This window comes from Prinia subflava, chromosome 19 (genome assembly GCF_021018805.1).
Source record: "Prinia subflava isolate CZ2003 ecotype Zambia chromosome 19, Cam_Psub_1.2, whole genome shotgun sequence".
NCBI classification, from domain to species: domain Eukaryota; kingdom Metazoa; phylum Chordata; class Aves; order Passeriformes; family Cisticolidae; genus Prinia; species Prinia subflava.
The window spans coordinates 10,158,775-10,179,495 of NC_086265.1; the positions used below are offsets into that span (position 1 = coordinate 10,158,775).

Sequence of the window (20,721 nt, forward strand, 5' to 3'; positions counted from 1 at the left end):
ACAGGCAAGGAAGATCTCACACACACACCCCACCCACATCAAATAACAATCATAGTGGACTGACTTCTCAGGTACAACCAGATTCTGAGAGTTTCATAAAATAGATAAGGCTCACTTAACTATTGCTCTGCATGGAATGTAAAGTTCATTTTGCCTTTTAAAAATTGGTATTCTACAACGAGATTTTTACTATTTCCATCAAGTGACATAGAAGTACTAGTAAATTAATTTTTTTTTCAAGAGATATATATGTGGCCAGGTAAAAAAAAAAACTTTCTTGAAGCAGCACAACTCATTGACCAAAAAAACCTAATACCAAGTGTATTGTAAAGCCTTTGACGATGTAAATACAAAGGACTTTTCACTAGGTGGGTAACTAAAAAGCTGTCTGTAGTCAAAAATACTTTGGAAATAAAAAGGAGTAATGACTTAAAAATTTCATTAAATGTCATTTCTAGCTTGGCTTTAAACCCTGTCTTGTCTCAGTTCTGCAAAAGGTTTTCACAGATCACAGCACTGTCCACTCTACAAACTGTACGCCAAGAACGAACAGGTCTGAAATGTAAATCACAGTATAAGTTTGTTGACAAATGAATTTGAAAAAGAACAATTTCTTTGAAAAGAACAATGTTCTTCGAAAAAGAACAATTTACATCAGAAGGATCAAAGTCAAGAGCCTTTATTAAATGTTCCTTCTCTAAACAGACTGGATTTAATCCCCCTTTCGCATCTGTGATTTCTAAGGCCGTTTTAAATACTCGGTTTTACAGGGATTTTCAGTCTTCAGAACCGTCACAAGCAGCAAGTTAGCAGTACACGGAAACAATACAACTGAACTTTCACTGAGTTCTATTCCTGCCTCCAGGGTGCGTGGAAAAACCAACAGTACCTCCAGTACTGGAGTTTTTGCACAGACCCTGGAAAGGAAATAGTTGTCACCAGAGTTTAAGCCTGATGTGCTCTAGCCACATCTCACAATTGGCCAGTATTGGTTAGTATGTCTGTCTCTTGCACATTATCTGTTTCAAAAAGGGGACCAAATTTTTAATTTTCATCTAGCGTGGGTCTAATTAAGGCTATTCTGGTATATTTGATACTAAAATACTCTCTGGGAGTCCTTTTCATGAAATCCCATCAGAATTAACATTTTCAAAAATGAAAACATTTCTAATAGGTGTTTGAGTTGAGATGCTGATGCAGCGGTTGGTTCAGTGTTTGCTGGTCTTCGGGAGCTCCATCACGTCAGGATGGTGTCATCGATCTGTTCCTCGGAGTCAGCCTGCCCAGCCAGCTTCCGCAGGGACCTCCTGCAGCTTTCATTGAGGAGCTCCAGGCTGGCAGCATCCAGAATCTTGGACACTGACTGTGGAAAGGAGACAGCACCAATCACCAACTCCTTACACACCATTCAAAATCACAGTGAGCTAAGTGCCTTACGTGCTTTACCAACTAAAACCTTTCAAAGGTCCCAAAAGCCTTCACCTGGTTTTACAATTCCAGATGTGGGAACTACCCAAAAGCAGGTCAGACTCAGAAAACAGGTCTGGAAATGGATGCATGAAGCAGTCCATCCTAAATACTCCCTAGCACCACTGTGATCATCCAAGTGACCAAAGCAATGAATTATCAGTGCCAGCTGAGGGAACTCAGCAAGGCTTAAGGGGGTGTGTTAAATGCCTCGATTCTATTAGTGCTGCACTATAAGGTTGTATAGAGCAGGTGTTGCTGACTTCTTCAGAGCTCAGCATGAGAATGCTGCTAAAGATCTAAATGGGAATGTCCCACTTCATCTATTTCATAACAGACTTCCAGCACATTCTGAGGCTGCAGGTGCCACACAGACAAAAGCAGAAGGAGGTGACACAGCCTTGCTACCAACAGCTATGGCTTATTTATATGTCTCATACCTCAAGCACTTCTTCACCCGCTCTCATCTTCAGAAGGTTGACAATAGCCTGGTCACTGTAGGCTCTTACACTGGTGTTTTTGTCTTTTGTGTTGTCCAGAAGTGCTTTGAGAATTGGTTTAATTGTCTGAGTATCCAGTGGGGGAAGATGGCTTTTATTTGCCCACCAAATCATCTTTTCTGCAACTAACTTTATGTCACTGGATGAATTCTGAAGACACTGAAGGAGACAAAGATACACTTACATTCAGATATACCAATGACATGCATTTAAAGCAGTTGTTAATTTTTTTTCTAATTTAAGTGTTTAAAGCTGTGCTTAGAAAAGCAAACAGTTTTCAACTCACAGGTACACAAGATACACACTTGTTACCAATTAAGTCTGACTAAATTGTGTAATTGAAGTTCAAATTTTGAAAACAAGACAACTTTTCAATAGAAAATTTCTAAATATGTAGTTGATGACAGTGTCACATGTTCATCTCAACCGTCTCAGGAAATGACAATGACCACTAAGTGCAGAAAAGCTGATAGTGTCAGCACCTCTACAAACACACTCACTCAGCAACAACAGCCAAGCCAGTCTCTGGTTGGAACATTGGGTGCGTTTTAACAGTGGATTTCACTTCAAAATTCAAAGAATGAGAGTTTTGTATTTTAATCTTAACCTATTTAAAACATGAAAGCTAATATCTTAATGTCAAGTGCATTACTAATATGGTGATAAAGGTTTTGTGGCAAGTGTGATATTTTATATTTTAACACAATACTATTATATTAATATAGAAAAGTTGGATTTCAAACAAAAAGTCTGCTTTGAAGAATGTTGGCCTCTATCATGTCAACTTGGCATGTTTGGTAGTTTTTCAAGTAAATTGCTAAGAAATGTAAAATCTGAAAATGTAACATGCTGCAGCATCACCCCTCTCTATCTATCCTTGTCTATAAAGAGGGATACTCAGCTGTGTGGTGGGGTTTGGGGAGGGCAGACAACTAAAGAAAACAAAAAACCCAAGCCACACATTAAAAGAAACAAACAACCAAAAAAGGAATTTTGAAGAAAAATATTTAAATTGAACTGAAATAGATGTTAACATCAATGTTCTCAGGTCAGGTGAGTTTTGGTATTTGATACATTTCTAGCAGAGGCTGTTTGACCTTTAGCAATCTTAAAATCCTGACAGCTTCCTCACACTCTGCTCTGCCAGCTGTTTGCTGCTGCAAAGGAACAATGTGTTTTTAAGAATCAGACTTGGGAATCAGCACAGAAAGCTCAAAAGCAGATTTCCATGTTAGAGCAGGGATGGCAGTGTTGTATTCACAGCTTCAAAGCAGGCTGATACAGTGATTCTGTCTGCACTCTGCCTCAAAAAGAAATACCTAGATTTTCAGGGACTTGATAGACCCACCCATGAGTTGGGCCAAACAGAGATCCACATCATACAAGAACACCACCAGGTAGTTAACATGAAAATTCTTACCTTAATAAAGAGGCTGGAAAGTTTAGGAGGCAGGCTGTCTCCCCCTTCCATGTGGTATTTCATGAGAAAGCCCATCCCTCTGATGCCACTAACTGCAATGGGGATCTTCAACATAAAGACAAGAATTGGTATTACTACAGCAGAATTCAACAACAGCCTTTAAAACCAAACTCATGGTCTTGTCAGCTTTTGTGGAAGGCTAAACCTATCTTGCAAAAGAACAGCAGCATCAAAGCAGGAAAACATTGGGTTAATGGTATTAGGTAATATGATGAAAAAAATCCCAAAGGCAACTATGAGCCAGAAGAAATAAGGCAGCAGGCCCCACCAAGCTCACAAAATTTCTACCCTGAACTACTCATTTAACACCAGATTTAAAATTTAAAACCTAAAATAAATAATTTCCACTTCTTGCAAACTTGGTCTGTGACTGTGAACTCTCTAGGGAAACAGGAGTGTAATTTACTCCAAATGAAAGCTACTCTGCAGTTAAAGATTAAATAATCTTCATCTCCCCAGAGATCAGAACTCAAAGAACCAGAACAGTTTTGTAATTTCACCATAAAAACTGTATCTAGCAAAGGGAGAATCTTCAGATGGCACTTGGGGGTTTTTGTCCTGGTTGGTGACACACGAACCTGTTCACACACTTTTCAAAACTGCTCCCAACAAGTGCTTGCTCCAGCACTCCCCTGTGTGGGGCAGGACTCACCCTGTCAGCCGTGGCATTGCTGATGATCATCTCCTGGACACTGTTGTAGTATTTTGGGGAGCACAGCCTGGCAGGAGCCACGTTCACAGCCACAGAGAGAGCCAGGCTCCGGCCATGCCTCACCATCCAGTCAATGCCAGAGACATCTGCTGCAGAGGAAAGAACACAACAATGGGAGGGCTCATGCTATCTAGTCCTCTTCATCTGAGAGGCTTTTTGGCAGTTTGTCAATTCACTGCCATAAAATGAAACAATGAACATCTAAAGCAATGCCCTGCTTCCTCCATTTCTCCCAAAAAGACATACAGACAGAGCTAAAATGCAAGACCTTTTCCAGGCAGGAACACCACCTGGGCAGGCAGAGAAGCAGACACAAACAAGGGACTCTTGTGTTCAACTCAGATACTTCTGATGGTTCAAAATTAGACAAGCTTTGACTCTAATAAATTTTTAAAACTCATCTATAATTTGACCAGCCAACTGACTTCCTTTTTAATCCCACAGGGCAGAGTAAACCATAACATTCTCAAACACTGGGGTCCTATAAAACTCATGGTTTTTTCTAACTTACAGGAAAATTAGTTCATTCTTCAAAAGCACGTGAAGCCATCAGATGTGGCCTGCAATTAGCAGCAGCCAACCTAAGATCACAGTGCTCTCCCAAAAGGTGGGATGACCCTCCTGTCATGGCCAGCTGTCCTCACGTGGGCAACAACAATTACTCAGCCATGCTAGAACTTCAATGAAGTCATCAAACAACAAATTCAGAGAAAAAAGTCTGGGCAACCCCAGCTGACAACCTGTGCTCCGTGTGTACCAGACTGCACAAATTGAGAGCCATGAGCAAAGAAAGGCACAAGAAAATACAGAGCAGAGATTCAGTCACAAAGTTAGCCTGAATCGGTGGCTGAGAAGGAATCTTCCCTGCTTTCAGAATCTGTTGCAGTCCTGTGAACAGCTTCACCTACCCAGTAAGTGCTGGTGGAGAACAGTGCTGAGCTCGTCGTCGGACAGAAAGGCGCAGAGCTCTGCCAGGCAGCCGGCCGAGGCCATGCGGGTGGCATCCTGACAGGGGATGGAGAACAGAGAACACAGCCTGAGCTCAGCACACCCCAGAGACAGGCAGCAAGGAAAACAAGTGTCAGAAGACGACAGGAAATAAGGAGGAGGAGAAAATAAATACTAGTATTTCGCTACTACTCCCTGTGGATTTCTTTCAGTTCACATGGTTTCTTGTACTTAATGGAACTTAAACCAAATCTAAGGTCAAAAAAGCCAGCAGAGACTGAAGAATTACAGATCTTGTCTAAGTTCTGATTTGTTAAATGGAGAAGTCATAAAGACGAAATTCAATGTTTTAAAAGATGAGTTTACGAGAGTTTAGATTCATTTACTGGAAGTGTTATTTCTAGCCATCTCTGGATGAGATGGTCTCTGAGATAAACTCTTACTACTTTTCATTTAACGCTTCCAGGCTTTTGCTATTTTGGCTTCCTTATGTGACCATCCTATTACTGTCCACTTCTGCCCCAAATTTACAAATCAGTGGGAATGTTCCAATTTTCCTATTCCTAGAATGTCAACATTTGCATGTCTATTGCAGAGACTGACATAAAAAAGAAATTATTAGATGATTAATTTAATCTCACTCATGTTAACTGTTGCTATCTGCTATATACAGAAGACCCTATATTAAACTTGGAGAGCTTCTCTCATTGGAGAAAAATCTGCCATTATCTGAAAAATTTCTCACACAGAATGATAAACCTCACCTGAGAGGCTACAAACACACCCATGCATATAGTGAAGCCTTTGTCCAAGATAAAAAGCAAATCCTGACTGCAGAGCTACCTGAAACCTCTTAGTGAGGAGCTGCAGGTCAAACCCACATATGCTGTTGCCAAGGAAACATTAAACTGGAGGCTTCTCAGAGATACCAGGGACTGGTCAGGAATCTGCAATTCCTCACTGTGACTACGTCATTAGTAATTTTCCCAGAAGTTATTTTAGATAGCAATTCTGTTAGAAAGTTCATATTTGAAATGAAAGAACAAGACTATCTGCAGCAGGGGGCCTTTGCAGCTGGCTGAAGCAGTACCTCATCGTGTCCCAGCATCCCCAGCAGCACCGTGCTAATATTCTTCCTAATTGCAGCATCTACTTTTGCACCAGCTCCTCGTGTGACAAACCGCAGTGCTTGCAGCATCGTATCCCTGGAAGAGACCACATTCTATTCAGACTCTGCCTCTCCCCCACCCTCCAAGAGAAATTTTGCTCTGGACACCTGTAGATCCTTGCACAGCAATTACACTGAGATGCCTTACAGTTTGGGAGAGTGATCCCCTCTCTGCACTGCTGGAAACTCCATCCTAAACAGTACTTCCATGTTTCTGTCTAACGCAACACAGATATTTTCTGATTGTTCAAACATTAAAAAAATTTATCATGTCAGGAAGTGCATATCTTAGGGATCTATGCCCTTAGGATACAAGAACAGCTGCTTTACTTCAGGTCAGACTGACAGTCAATACTGCCTTTTCTCTGAAAGTGGGCTGCTTGGGGATGTGCAGGAGAGGAGAACTGGGCAGACCTCAAGCACTCTTTCTCCTAGAAGTGCATCTCCCAGATGCACTCTCTCACAGCTCACCTTCTGACACAGGAAGGCCCCGTCATCCCCATTCTTGGTTTACAGTCCACTGCTTTCATTAATACACACATCTTACTCTGACTGAGGGTTTTGCTCATTCATGCCAGCTCTTTCTTTCATCCTCAGTAAGCAGCAAGGTCTGAGCTGTCAGCTGCAGCTTACCTGATGGCAGAGTCATCGCTGGAACGAATTCCATTCAGGAGCTCTGTGAAGAGAGGATCCACTTTGACATGGATGACAATGAGTTTCCCAAGGGCGTCGGCAGCTTTAAGGCGAACAGCGCGGTTTGAGTCTTGCAGAGCTTTGGTGAACGTTGTTTGCAGCTGGGGCAAAAAGGGTTTCAGAGCAATCTCAACCTATTCCAGAGTGGAAGAAGGGAAAGTGGTGGGGTCAAGTATTAAAGAGCAGCTAGAGATCAAAGCCTGGAAACACAACATGACCTCCTCTACAGCAGTTCGTTATCAGAGCGCCCTCATTGAATCTAACACGCTACTGAAACAGGAAAAACATGAAACAACAATTTACCACAAAACCTTTGACCTTTTCCAGTCTAATCATCTTTTCTTCATATTGAAATACAGAGGTAGCCCGAAGAAATTTTACACTACCATGAACAGCCTTTTGTACACAGAGCAGTGAATAAAAGCTCAGCTCTGTTCAAAGATACGTAAGATCTTTGCACTTAATAATACATAAAAATGATGGATACAGGAGAGATTAATTAATGATAGATTTTAATCACTTGAAAGTGGGATCAGCATTTATCAATATTTTTAAGAAGAAATATTAGAAATTTCTAATTTGGGGGGGGGCAGTTGTAGGCCAGAAGCTGCTGGAAGAATGCAATCCAGTTACAGTGTTATTTCTACATATCAAATCCACAGCAGCAGGCATCCCAGCTGTATTTACATGAACAGCAACAGATATTTCTGAAGGTTGCCATGGAAAATGTTCACAAACCACAATCCAACACTTTCAATCTTACCTTAGCTAAAAGAAGGCTTAACGTTTCAAGCAGAGCCACCTTGACATTCCAGCTGAACCGATCTCCCAAGATTCGAATGAGTGGCCCAGTGATGCTCACCACAGATGGTTTGAGAGCTTCAGCAGAAGTCAGCTTTATAACCAGCCCTAAGGCCTTTGCTGCCTCCTCCTTCTGTTCTGGATTACCAGTTAAAACACCTTCCCGCAGCACCACAAGTATGGAAGTCACTCCCTGTCACGAAAATCGGATAAGAAAGCTTAGAAGCTAAGATGCAAGCAATATGTATCTTATTTTTTCTCCTATTATACACCAGATGCACAAACTTGGAGAGTTTCTCTCAATTTCCTGTTGACCTTCAGCTGCCTGATTCCACACTGACAGAGCTACTTTTATTTGGTTTGATTTCATGCCTCTCCGCCTTACTAAGCCAGTTGCTATGAGAAAAGTGGTGGCAGCTCAGGGAATTTTTAAACCAGAGAAATTTGGCACAGAAGTCCAGCATTACTCCCCCACAAAAAGCAGCCAGCAACCATAACTTATGTGCATAACAGAATTGTCAGAGACTTCATTGCAAGAGGGGTCTTCTGTAGGGTTACTCAAGAGCTCTAACCTACAAAAAGTCCTCCAATATACAGGTTTGGAATGCCTAAATAGTCACTGCTTCTAATAGCTGTAATATCAATCAGCTCTCCCCAAAGGTGGGGTATTGTGGCTGTGATGAAGCCATGCTCATTCTGAATCTTTACCTTCTTAGGAATACAGAATCCTGGCACATGCTCGCCCTTGGCCTCATTCCCTACAATCCGGATATCCCTGTGCAGGTCCTCAATGAGAGCAAGCTGGTTCCCAGCATCTAATTTCTGCAGGAGAGAGGGGTAAAACAAAGATCAGGCAACATCCAGGTGTCTTTTGTGAAGTCTTCTCAGGCCAGGCATTGCTTGTGTAACCTTTTTAAGCTGCCTCTCACCTTGGTGATGGAATTAAGTGCATCCCAACTTTCATTCAGAACTACAGGGTTGGTGTCATTAAACAGTCGAATCAAGCCTGAAACCAAGCTCCTGAGATGCCCAGTGTAGTCTGCTTTTGTCTTGGAGCAGTAGATATTCAGCATGACAGCTGCTGCCTGTCTCATGCCCAGTTCAGGGCTGCGGGTAGCTTCTAGCAAATCTTCAGTTATAATTCTTTGTCCAACATCATCTTCCACAGACAGGATCACAGACTGGCAGTTTGCCATCTCCTGAAGAGTCCAAATTAACTTTACATTAGCTCTCAAACAGAACAAAGCCAAATTGAGCCCTAGGTTTCTTCATGTTATCCCAAGCATTGTCTCTATGAGATAAATACTACAACACCCCCCACTTGCTAATTGTTTCTCATTAAAGAGCTGGTCACATCACCATTGAAGGCTTGACTCAATCCTGGTACAGACACAGGTATGACCAACTCTTAAAATTTAATCAAGTGACTAAACTCTGCTGAACTGTTTGCTGCAGCAGATGCAGGAGGGCTAATTTACAAAAATCAGAGTAGCTCAGTCTCCCCCATCTTACTCACCCATGAGAGACTGTGAGTCTTGTCAGATAACATTCTTCTGATTTAGGTAGTTTAATGCTGTGCGTCACCGCACTAATTACAAGCACGTCTGTGGGTACATTAGAGATCTCCAGGCAGACTTGGGGCTAAAAGCTGATCTAATGGGTATCCACAGCAAAAAGACAAGAGGACTCTGACACTCATTCCTAATTCACCAACTGATTATGAAAATGTCTGTCCACAGTCACAACTCCAGGATGTTCTCTGGAGTCCAAACACCAGATGTTTTGGAAAGCAGTACAGGAGGAGTGCAGCATGCAAAATAGATTTCCTCCCTGCAGCCCTTTAATCTCTCAGTCTTCTACACCAAGAATAAATACAAAGTTAACTAGACTTTCTGGCAGTTCTCCAGGAATAAGTAAACTGAGAATTGCATTTTGTAGCAGGCCAAGGAGACTTTTAAATGGATACAAATAGATTTGGAAAGCATACGTTTTTTGACTCACAATATGCCACCAGGCAAAAAGACTCATCCTGGAGAAGCTAATGGACTGAATTAAACATCCAATCTGTGAATCTAGAGAACACAGATTCTGGGCTGGGAAGTAAACCTGGTGCACTTTCTTCAGGCAACCTGTCACAACAAAGAGCTGAGCTGTGCTACTTGCCAATTGCTCTTCACTGGTGCCCAGCTTCTCTTTGAGTGCAGACATCATGGCAGGCAGGATGACACTCAAGTGCCGTGTCAGAGCGTCCCCTGCCACTGAGGAGAGGAAAGCCAGCACCCGGGTGTTCACTGGAGGGGTAGTCAGCTACAAAAATAGAAAATAACACCAAAAATTTGAGACAAGCAGAAAGTTTTTCCAGAAGGAGTCTCACTTTCTCCACAACATGAAACACTTATGCATCACAAGCCAAATAACAATGTTTTGAGCACAAAATCAGAAGAAAATTTCAGACTACACTCTCCCTTTTGCCATATTGGTCCAAAGAAAACTGGCAGCAAGCAGAGGAAACAGCACAAAGTTTGAAATTTGTTTCCCATTGTACCTTTGGCACCAAGTAAGGCAGCACCACACGGCTCTTGACAGCCATAACTTGTTTAAGACCATCCACAGCAAAATCAGCTGTCTCCTCATTATCCTACAGGGAAAGAGAAAGAGACAAACCTGAGAAATCTGTGACACACCAAGCTAAGTCCTGTTTCAACGGACAATTTTCCATGTGATCATAAAAACAAAACCAAGTCCTTCTATTCAAAAATGTTCTCATATTCTCATAGTACCTAGCAAAACCCAAACCAAGCTCTTCTGTCGCATCAGAAAGAGTTTCCATTTCAGGCATGGTGGCCATGCAACTTCATCAGGTGACAATGACAATTCCATTGCGGGCGTGGCAATTCTTAGGCCTAGGCTTAAGCCACAAGATCTTCCCTATCACTGGCTAGGGTGACTCCAGGAGGAGACAAAATACTGCTGCCATTCCTTGGAAGGTCTGCCACTATCCTCCTTCTCCTCCAAGTTAATTATTCAAAACTTGTCCCACAACATCATTAATCAGATTGTTGAGTAATGCTGAGTAATGCTCACCAGCTGCTTCAGCAAGAAGGGCAGGATGTCTTCAAGAGCCTGATGGCCAATTGTTGAGTGCAGCTGCTCAAATGTTTTGGCTGCAGCCTCTCGAACTTCTTCCAGAGGGTCACACAGTGCTTTTCTCACTGTAGGAACCAGAGACTCTGAGAAAAGCAGTACCTGTAGATGAAGAGATAAAATTACAGAACATCTAAAGCACAACAGACATGCATACCACAGTAAAGTAGCGAAGAATGCAGAATTTGCACAACTGAAACTAAACTGCAGTTTGCTTGGAATAATACTGGAAGAAAAGCAGGATCTCAGCACAAATAGTTGCAGTGCTCTAAGGCTACCTAGTGGAAGATTTCTAGTATTATATCTTATAAAAGACAATGTTTAAATTTACCGACTGATACAAATTCATACAATTTGCCTGAGCAGCAACTCAGTGTTAGTTACAAGCCTCAGACTACAGAACAAGCCCAGCACTAGCTGTATTTTTCTGTCTCAGGTGCAATACCTGCACCGTAACATCAATACCTGGGAAAATGGGAATTTCACCCAGCACATATGACTTACTGCATCCCTGCTGGTTGATTTCATGATCTCGCTCAAGCCAATGCAGACTCCTTGCCTCTCATCGCTCTTGTCTGATCTCAGTCCATCTTCCAGGATAGGAATGATTTCAGGCAGGATCTTCTCCCCTAACTTTCGCACAAGGTCTCCTAATGTCCGTGCTGCTACCTGTCTCCAAAAACATTTTATTTATTTTCCTTTTTTATAAAACTTTAGAAGGTGAACTGTGAGCAAATGTTCACTTTTGACCATACACTACTATGCATAGTGCAGACAGAGCAGTGGGAATGGAAACAGTATTACAAATAACCATTGAAAAATAGTTTTACTGTCATCACAAGCACAGTTGCCTTCAGCAAACAGAGAACTCAGACATGCTCATGCTCAGAACAGTTAAACTGATGACAGCTTTGGAAAAGAATTATCCTGTGTTCCTCAGGAGTTATTTTCTACAGTCACCTGGAGGATCAATAAAGCACAACTTAATTCCTCACCGTTCGCTTATCTGCACAAGTACTGGCCAGGAATTTCAGCAGAAGCCCAAAGAGTGTTGGCAGGATTTCCCGCAGCGTGCGAGGAGTGTTTGAGACAACGATTTTCCAGACGTGTAAAGAGGCCTGGCGCACCACCAGCTGCGTGTCCGAGCGGCCCATGTACAGCCCTGCCAGCACCCTGTTCCTCCTCTCCACTCCCAGAGCATTAATGATAGCCTGGAAAGAAAGAGCACAGAACTGTGTTATTTGCCCCTGAAATCTATAAAAAGAACAGAATACATGATTATTCAATATGTGTTTCCAGCAGGCTATCCATGCTGATTTAAAATAGGAGAAATTGAAAAAAATAAAGGCACAACAGGCAAGAACAGCTTTACCTTGTTTGACTGGGCTGTTCCAAAGTTGTCATCCTCTGAGGCAGTTTCTGTGGTCATTTTTCCAGTGACTCCTGAGATATGGAACAGAAGATCTCCAAGGAGCTGAACAGAGCTAAACCTGGCAACAGGAGCAAGTGAAGTGTTACGAACAGGGCGCTCAGGCAGTACCTGTCCAGTTCTGACAGGACGTCAGCTACACATTGGGGCCAAAAGTGAAGCACAGCTGGGTCTGCACTGAAATGCTGCATGGGCTGATGTGCAACATCAGTCTGCCAACACGGCTGAAAGCAGCATGAGAAAGAGAAAGGGAAGGAGTGAATTCCAAACTGGAAGGGCTGAGAGAGTTTTCAAATCAAAACAATGAATCCAAGAATAGCACTGGCTCTAAAAAGGAACAATACATTGCCTCCATCTGTGTAACCCAAATGACATTCACCTGGGTTAGGAGTACTTAGCAGCACTCAGCTGGCACAAATCATTTAGTGCAGCCAATTTTTGAGCAACTGCTGTTGGCCGTGAGTGCTCCACTGCACATTTTCATACACAGGAGAACAATAACTTGCTCAGCATTTGGAGAAATGAAAAACAGTACACAAGGGCTAAATATTGCCACATCAACTGCCTTGGAAGTGCATTTCAGAGTCACCACCAGAATTAATAATCCAGCATGAACGCTCTGCAGGTAGTAGGAAACCTGATCCAGCCTGGCAGGCCTTTGCAGATTCAAGTGCTGTAAGGCATCATAATCAAATCAACAAGCAAAAAGAGACACTTGTTTTTGCTTCACAGGAAGTCTCCGCATAATTTTGAAAAGCAACACAGAGCCCAAATCACACCAGTTTTTCAAGCATGGGAGGGAAAGGTTTGTGGCTAAGCTGGTTCTGCCTTACCTTATCCTCCACAAGTCATCAAAGAGCCCATCCTCGAGCTGTGGCAGGAGCAGAGCAATGGCAGTCTCGGCGTACATGCTGATGATTCGCTGCCCCGCGCGCAGCGCCGTGTCCCGCACAAACTCGTTCTCATCTGCCAGGGCCTGCACACAGCCACAAAAGGGGCTCTGAAAACTCGGCCTTTCAGCACAATACACAAAAGCAACAGGAGGAAAACAAACCAATGTTTCCTCTCTCCACCATGAAAACTGAGTGAACTACAGGGTTGTGACTGCACAAAGATGACTTCAAAAAATGACTACTGACCACAAGTAAAAGACAGCAAGCCAATAATTTAGAAGAAATAATTTATAATTTAAATTCCCTTTTTTTTCTTCTAGTAGTCCAGCCAAGCTGGACAAGTCTCTGCACATGACACAATTATTGAAAACGATACTTTAAATATTCTGGAGGGTTCTTTTTATTCTCTGGTAACCGAAATTCTTCAGTTTTGCTACATACCTTAAGGATACAAGGAATGATGGGACCAACATAGGGAGTGAACTTGTCTCCAAAGGTAATTGGCAGGTAGTTGAACATCATAATATAACCATCACGTACATGTGGAGCAATATCCACTTTACTGGCAGTCGCTACAATCTCTGGCATAAGTTTCTCAAGCTTTTCTACCCCCAAACCAGCCATAACTTCAGCCAGACCTGAGGGAAAAAAGCAGGGAACGGAGCTGATACACACAAGAAACAAGCAGCTATCTGATTTAATATGAGAAAACCTGAGCTCAGTGCTCACACACAGCTGTCCCCACCTTGAGCAGCACCAGAGCGATCCACTGAGCTCTGCTCGTATGTCAGTGTCTCCATCAGCCATGGCAACAAATCCTCAAAGCAGGACTCTCCCATACCCTTCACCATGGCCCCCAGGGCCTTTGCAGACACTGTGCGCACCTAACAGACAAGAGAAACAGAGATCTGCAAAATGTCCACTCAAAGGTGCTACAGATGTGCCAGACTGATTAGGACAATGTTTAACCTACTGCACTGAAAGACAAACTGAGTCTGTACAAAAGACTTACTTCAGGTACAGGATCCAACAGAGAGGCCTTCAGTCCGGGGGTCACACTGGGCAGGTACGGAGCCAGGTCCTAAAACAAAGAGCCCAAAAAGTCAGAACCAGATAAAAATGAGAGAAAATATAGTCACCTTCATGTAAAGAACATTCACCCCTTAAAATCAGCAAACATCCTTAACATCCTGAAAGCTTAATTAGTTGCTCTCACAATACTGCAGACAAGCACACTGAATTACTCTGCAAGTCCAAGAAACACCAGTTCTGTGCAGATCACTCAAAACCTTTTTAATGCTCACTCACAGCCCAGCAGTTTGTGTCTTAGGAAAACCCAACACTCTTAACATTTACACAAGGTTTAAATGTAGAGATTATCAGCACAAAAATTAAACACAGATCTTTAGCCTACTGTCAGGTCCTACAAATACTTTTCAAACAAACCCTGGATCCATTTGCTAGCAGCTGATCTGTGTTTCATTTGTTTGTTTGTTAAGGCATTTCTTATATAGTAAAAATTAAAGACCTTTTTTGCAGGGATAAACTGGTAATAACTAGATGACCAAAGCTGACAGTCTCAAGGACCTGAGAATTATCACCATCCTTATAGTCATCTGCTCATTTACATACATTTAATTAAGAAGCTGCATGGATGCTTGCATTTTCTACTGTAACAGCAACATCTCCAAGCCAAATAAATTCGCTCTGGCCCTTGTCACAGTAATCAATTAGAGTACAGTTAGAGGGCATTTTTAGCACTGTACCTTCTGGTCAGTCAGGGAGTACATGTTCCCAATGATCTGGGCAGCCATTTTCCTGGTGTCTGTGGAGCGATCCTGGAAAGCTCTCTGAACAATTGGCATGATCAGTGCTAAGGATGGAGCATCAATGAAATGGACAAATTTGGTATCCAGCAGAGTCTGCAAACACTTCTGAGTCTTTCTGGAGGGGTCAGTGAGAGCATCCAACAGAACTGGAGCAATAGCTGAATATTTTTTAAAAAGAGAGAAAAGACTTTATTTGTACATAAACAAAAAACATGTCAGGATGAGCTGGTGTGCTCTCATGAGATGTTTTAGGTCCTTCTAAAGCAACACACAGCATAAGGACAGGGAAAACTCTATTAACATCAGCTGAAAAAATGGACAGGAACATTTAAAAAGCCTGGAAGTACACAGCTGCTGTTAAGCTTCCATGTTATATTTCTGTAGAATTAGTTTCATTTCTATACAAATTTCCATTTAATCCTAAATATCAGAACCTAAACCTTGCTATTATAAACCACAGTCACAGCAGGACATTAGAGATGCACAGACAGGTCTTACCCAGGATCTCTGGATTCCTGATGACAGACCCAATCTGCCTGAGAGCCTGCTGCCCTGCATTCTGCACCTTCACATGGGAATCTGTCAGCACTTCAGTGAGTTTGGGCACGATGTTGGGTAAACAGGAAGAGAGTTGTTTGGGAGCACAGTATGCCATAGCCCCCAGCAATTCCACTGATCCTGTGAACAAAGTACACCAAGAAAAAAAAGACAAAAGATAAAACACAGTATTAACTGACATGAGATGATCACATTAACTTCAAACTCAAATCTACTGGTCAGAGAACACAAAGAAAGGCTGAAATGCATTAAGACACTCTATGCCACCTAAAGACACCAAAAATACTTTTCTGTTGTACGAGGGAAAAGGAATGTGTTAAGAAAATTCCAGGTTCTGAAGTATGACTATACAGACAGGATACAAACTGTCCCTTGAATATGCCAGGGGGAAAAAGGTTACTCAAATGTGTCAGGGAAAAGCTCAAATGTCAAGAGTGTCAGCTGTAAAAAGCTGGAGAAGTTCCACAGTCCCTTCTAAGACAGTAAACCCTCAGGGTGTTCTGTAGGGATGAAGGAATACACAAGGGGGATGACACCAAAGGGAACTGTGGGTCACTCTCAATCATGTCACAGGTGCATATGGGTCCATACCAGCTTTAGTTCTCCAAGATTCCTCTTCTAGTGCCGCAAGAAGTGATGGCAAAACCAGCTTCACTCCATGAGTACTCAGATTGCTCATTACAGCTTTGGCACAGTCATCTGCAGCCTCCAAGGAGAAGAGAACACTTACAAACTGTGACACAATGCTGTTTTCCTTCCCCTGAGACTCTCTGGGAACAAAGCCTTCATGTAAATAGTGTCTCAGTACAATGATGCAGCTGGCTAAGTAGCTCCCAATTAGTGGCCAATGAAATCAGATGCTTTCAGTTACTAAGAAGATCAAATTGTTATTAGTGGTATCTCAAGGGATAGGTCACCTTCTCTATTTGCCTCTTTACAAACAGGATTCACATCCATATCCATTCCATCTGGGGTTTTTAACACTGCAATAGCAGAAATTTAAGGCACCTTACCTCTCGCACATACTGGTTCCCATCTCCAAAACAAAGCAGCAGGTGAGGCAGCACGTGAACCACATAGGGCTCAAACAGCTTCCCAAGCATGCTGCAGAGCATCTCAAAGGCAAACAGAGCCCCTAAAAACCCAAAAAGGACAGTCAGAGGAAAATACAACTTCATTTAAGGAGGATGGGAAAAGAAGATACAATTTGCCAAATACTGTTCCAAAAGCACTCAAATCTCACAGCTGAAAGTCTCTTGGTTTCTTGCCTTTGTGCCTTGTGCAGTAGTGGGGATTTGTGGCCTCAGAAAAGGAGCTCTCCTCCAGCAACATCTGCCTTTGGAACAGCAGAGGGGGGCACATCCATATGATTGAGGACTAGAAATCCTTCTTCCACCACGATGTGAATCAAGCAATTTTGGGACACTATACACAACCAATGGCCTCACTTGAGGTATTTCCCATTTCTTTCTTGTCAAACCTTAGTAAAATAAATGTAGCTAAACCAAACACAGGGGTACAGAACTTCATCTGACCACAATGGTAGTAGGTACGAGAGCAATGCTAAGTATCTGGAGGGAAAAGCTCCTGCCCTTACCCTCCCGCCGGCGGAAGTTCTTCTTGTCCTGGATAGCATCAGTCAGCGTGGTCATCATCTCCTGCTGCTTGAGAGAGAGGATGCCCAGGCCTTTCACCAGGCCTGCCAGACCATAGGCTGCACCTTTGCGCTCAGCATACTTATCAGACTCCAACAGCAGCTGCATCAGCTTCTGGATCATTCCTCCTGCATCCTCCTTAATTGCAGGCACTAGAGGTGGTAAACAGCTTGCCACTGACTCTTGAACCTGTAAAACAATCCACCAGCCACCAGATCACAAAACAGTCATTACTAACATAAATTCCCCCTAGAACACACCCCAAGTGAAACCTTTCTGTCACCATTTTCCTTCTCTCTGCCATCCCTAACAGTGTCCTGGTGTTAACCTGCCTCTGTGTGGAACCTGACAACTCCTCCCAAAGGCACCTACCTGCTGAGATGGGGTGGACAAGGCTGCTATCAGTTTGCCAACAATTGGTTTCACTTTAGGGTCACTCTTGTCCAGATGTTTTGCCAGTGACCCCATCAGAATGACCACGCTTTGCCTGACAGCATCATAACTGGCATCATTAGGAGCATTTTTCAGGAATTCTTCAAACACTGGCAAGAGAGAGTTAACATTGTCCTGAAAAACAAAACCACAGAACTTGCCACTAGAGTCCACTCAGAATGAGATTTGCTATGCTCAGTGGACTTGTTTGTTCTTCTCTGAGCCAACAACTGAACAATCACACTGTATTTACAGTTCATTTCATGTGTCACATCACATAAAACCTTGTGCCATCCCGATAGGCAACAAATATTTCCTGCTAGAGAGAAATTAGCTGTTCAAAATTAGAATCCCCCAGCCTGCCAGCATAATGTTCTGCCAGAAGCAATGCAAGCTCCAAGCCTGAACATCAGTGCCCGCTCCTCTGCTTGCCCCATTTGCCAAGGGAGAGCAGAAACATCAAATGAACTTCACACCGTTTTTCTAAGTAACACAATGGAAGAACAAATAATATGAAAATATCCCAATTGTCTTGAGCCAAATGAAAGAATACAGGCATCTGTCCAGAGGTGACTGGCACATATGAGGAAATCAGAAGCTGAGCAATTCATACCCTGCACACCTTCCCCATCTGACACTGCTGGGGAAGAGCTGGCAGGGAGAAGAATGGTCCTCAATTCCTCAATATTTTAAGTTTAATTAAGCCAACAATCAGCAAGCTTTCATGTTTTGCTCTGCATGAAGCCTGAAAATGAATTCTCATCTTCACAGGATTAAAAGATCTATGGTCTGATTTTATTTTTATTACTTTAGTTTCATACCATTTTAACTCCAGTTGATCCAGGGATATTACATTTTATAGCAATGACAGGGATGAACCACACTTAGTCAACACTAGACACTAACAGAACAACCCTGAACACAAAAATTCCTAAATGAAAGTTTTTAGCTGTTACAAGTAACAGAAACCTCTAAGAAATTTATTAAAAAATTTAATAAATAAATCTGTGGGCTCCAACACAGTATCTGTATATCCATTACATCCTTTTTCCACTGATAGAGACAGAAACATTCGGACTTACTTTGCCATGAGTGTTGAGTGTTGAAAGAGCTGCATCCAACATGCACTTCCTGACCTCAGGACTGCGATCATTCAGAGCATCTGGCACAAAAAACTGAAAGAGGGGCTTCACCTGAGAACTGTCCAGATGCTCTGAGAGCTTGTTAAGGGCCAGGGCTATGCCACACCTGTGAAGAAGGTGATGAGCCTGTGAGCTTACTGACTTCTCACAGAACTGAGAGCTCACAATCACATTTGCTATCAGCAGCAATTACAGAAACTGAGAGCGAGAACCATTATGGAAACAAAATGCCTCAGAGTGCCCAACCTCTGTGCATTTCATTACATAACTCCGTGCTGCAGTCTCCCACAAGGACAACAATCCCTCAGCCATATAATAGCTTTTATCTCGATTAAGCTTTAGGGATACTTGAGCCAACTTAGACATCAGGATCACTTCAACTACTGCTGAAATGCAGCAGCTTTACAACAAAGGTACATCAGCATTAAAGGACAGATTAGCTCAAGAAAAGTAGCAAACAAGATGATCTCCAATTAAACCTGTACAGAACATACAAGTAAACAGAAAGTAATTAGCCAAACTGGAATTTGGCCAGTTCATTAAGGCTTGCCCTGCTGCTCTTGAAACAATCAATGGGCCATACAGAGGTGGGAACACAGTAAGCTAAGACAAAAATCAGACAGTCTGAGAGGGAAAGACTTTTTTATCAGGACATAGAGATGACAGCATCCAATATTTTGACAGAGTTCTGCCTGCCCCTAGTTTGCTTGAGGAGCACAAATATTCTGTACAAGAAAGACACATGAAAACAGCAAGTCAGTATGTTTGCATGTAATTTGTTCTCCTAAATAAAAATCAAAAACATTTCATTTGGATGCACAGGAAATTATGAGATCAATCTGAATATGACTGTACCTTGCTTCCCACTGGTCAGGCGGTGATTCAGATATCACTCGTCCCAAAGCATCCAAAACTGGAGGTGGCCTCTGGAAGGAGGAAAGATTTCATTAAAATGCCTTTTCCAAGCATAGGCACGCAGAGAATTTGTCAACCATACCTGCAGTGACATTTGATAATACTGCACAGAGGTATGATACCACTAGCAGAAGAGCAAGGAAAAAAACCAAGCAGAAAGCAAATCTGGGGTCAAAATTACTTCAACTGATACTGCCCTACCACAGCCCTTCTGTATCATCTAAGGCATCCCTCCTACCTGTCCAACAGTGCCATTAGTGGGTGATAACATGAAGTTCAAGACACTGAAGGTCTGTGCTAATCTCAAACAGGACAACAGTAGATTCAATACGCATCTTCAGGACAGACAAAAGGAAAAGTGACTAACAGAAAATAAAGCAGCAGCTCATGCCTGTCAACTCCTTCAGGCAAGAGTACTTACATAGAGCTTCTCCTGGTAGATCTCTGTGAGCTTGCTCATGACCTCTGCTGCTCGCTTTCGGTACTGAGCTACAGCTCTGGAAAGAGCCTCAGCCCCTGCCTGTCGCACTGCCTCTTCGTGGTAGATGACATCTTTGATCAGCAGGGAGCACAGGTCAGGCTGCAGCTCCAAACCCATGGACTCCCACAGCCTGCAGCACACACACAGAGGTGATGGGTCACCCTTCAGCAGAGAAGCCACTGCCACATGTACAATTAGAGTGACCTACAGCAGCCCTCCAGCTGTGGGGCAAAGCCCCTGAGTGCAGCTCCATGCCGTGGGCAGAGAAGAGGTCCCTCTAAAACCCAATCAACAAAGAAGAACCCTTACCTCTCTGCCAGCTTCTGAACCTCATGCTCAACGTCAAACTTCACTACCCAGAGGCGGCGCAACAGGTTCAGTCCATTCTTCTCATCACTGTCTGGGGTTGGCAGAACCATCTGTAGCTCCATCAGTCCCTGAATTAGTTAACAGGAAAATTAGTGCAAGGATCTG

The 20,721-nt window shown here is 42.8% G+C and overlaps 1 protein-coding gene across 2 annotated transcripts in view; it reads right to left on the minus strand.

The window, feature by feature from the left end:
• Positions 1-663: 663 nt before the first annotated feature.
• Positions 664-20,721, minus strand: part of GCN1 (GCN1 activator of EIF2AK4) — a 38,406-nt gene continuing 18,348 nt past the window's right edge. The window contains exons 29-58 of one of the 2 annotated variants that reach the window (XM_063415612.1): positions 20,557-20,684; positions 20,188-20,377; positions 19,707-19,777; positions 18,792-18,957; positions 17,650-17,844; positions 17,220-17,466; positions 16,636-16,757; positions 16,214-16,328; positions 15,563-15,742; positions 15,002-15,222; positions 14,248-14,316; positions 13,981-14,119; positions 13,677-13,873; positions 13,176-13,318; positions 12,286-12,403; positions 11,909-12,124; positions 11,418-11,582; positions 10,854-11,015; positions 10,315-10,407; positions 9,933-10,076; positions 8,699-8,968; positions 8,478-8,591; positions 7,732-7,962; positions 6,909-7,102; positions 6,198-6,312; positions 5,068-5,164; positions 4,100-4,245; positions 3,388-3,492; positions 1,908-2,126; positions 664-1,363 (exon numbers count right to left, since the gene is read on the minus strand). In XM_063415612.1, the coding sequence (XP_063271682.1) occupies positions 1,238-1,363; positions 1,908-2,126; positions 3,388-3,492; positions 4,100-4,245; positions 5,068-5,164; positions 6,198-6,312; positions 6,909-7,102; positions 7,732-7,962; positions 8,478-8,591; positions 8,699-8,968; positions 9,933-10,076; positions 10,315-10,407; positions 10,854-11,015; positions 11,418-11,582; positions 11,909-12,124; positions 12,286-12,403; positions 13,176-13,318; positions 13,677-13,873; positions 13,981-14,119; positions 14,248-14,316; positions 15,002-15,222; positions 15,563-15,742; positions 16,214-16,328; positions 16,636-16,757; positions 17,220-17,466; positions 17,650-17,844; positions 18,792-18,957; positions 19,707-19,777; positions 20,188-20,377; positions 20,557-20,684 (4,698 nt within the window). In that variant the 3' untranslated portion in view covers positions 664-1,237. Of the gene's footprint in view, positions 1,364-1,907; positions 2,127-3,387; positions 3,493-4,099; positions 4,249-5,067; positions 5,165-6,197; positions 6,313-6,908; positions 7,103-7,731; positions 7,963-8,477; positions 8,592-8,698; positions 8,969-9,932; positions 10,077-10,314; positions 10,408-10,853; positions 11,016-11,417; positions 11,583-11,908; positions 12,125-12,285; positions 12,404-13,175; positions 13,319-13,676; positions 13,874-13,980; positions 14,120-14,247; positions 14,317-15,001; positions 15,223-15,562; positions 15,743-16,213; positions 16,329-16,635; positions 16,758-17,219; positions 17,467-17,649; positions 17,845-18,791; positions 18,958-19,706; positions 19,778-20,187; positions 20,378-20,556; positions 20,685-20,721 lie in introns of both variants that reach the window. The other variant, XM_063415611.1, reaches the window with a different exon arrangement.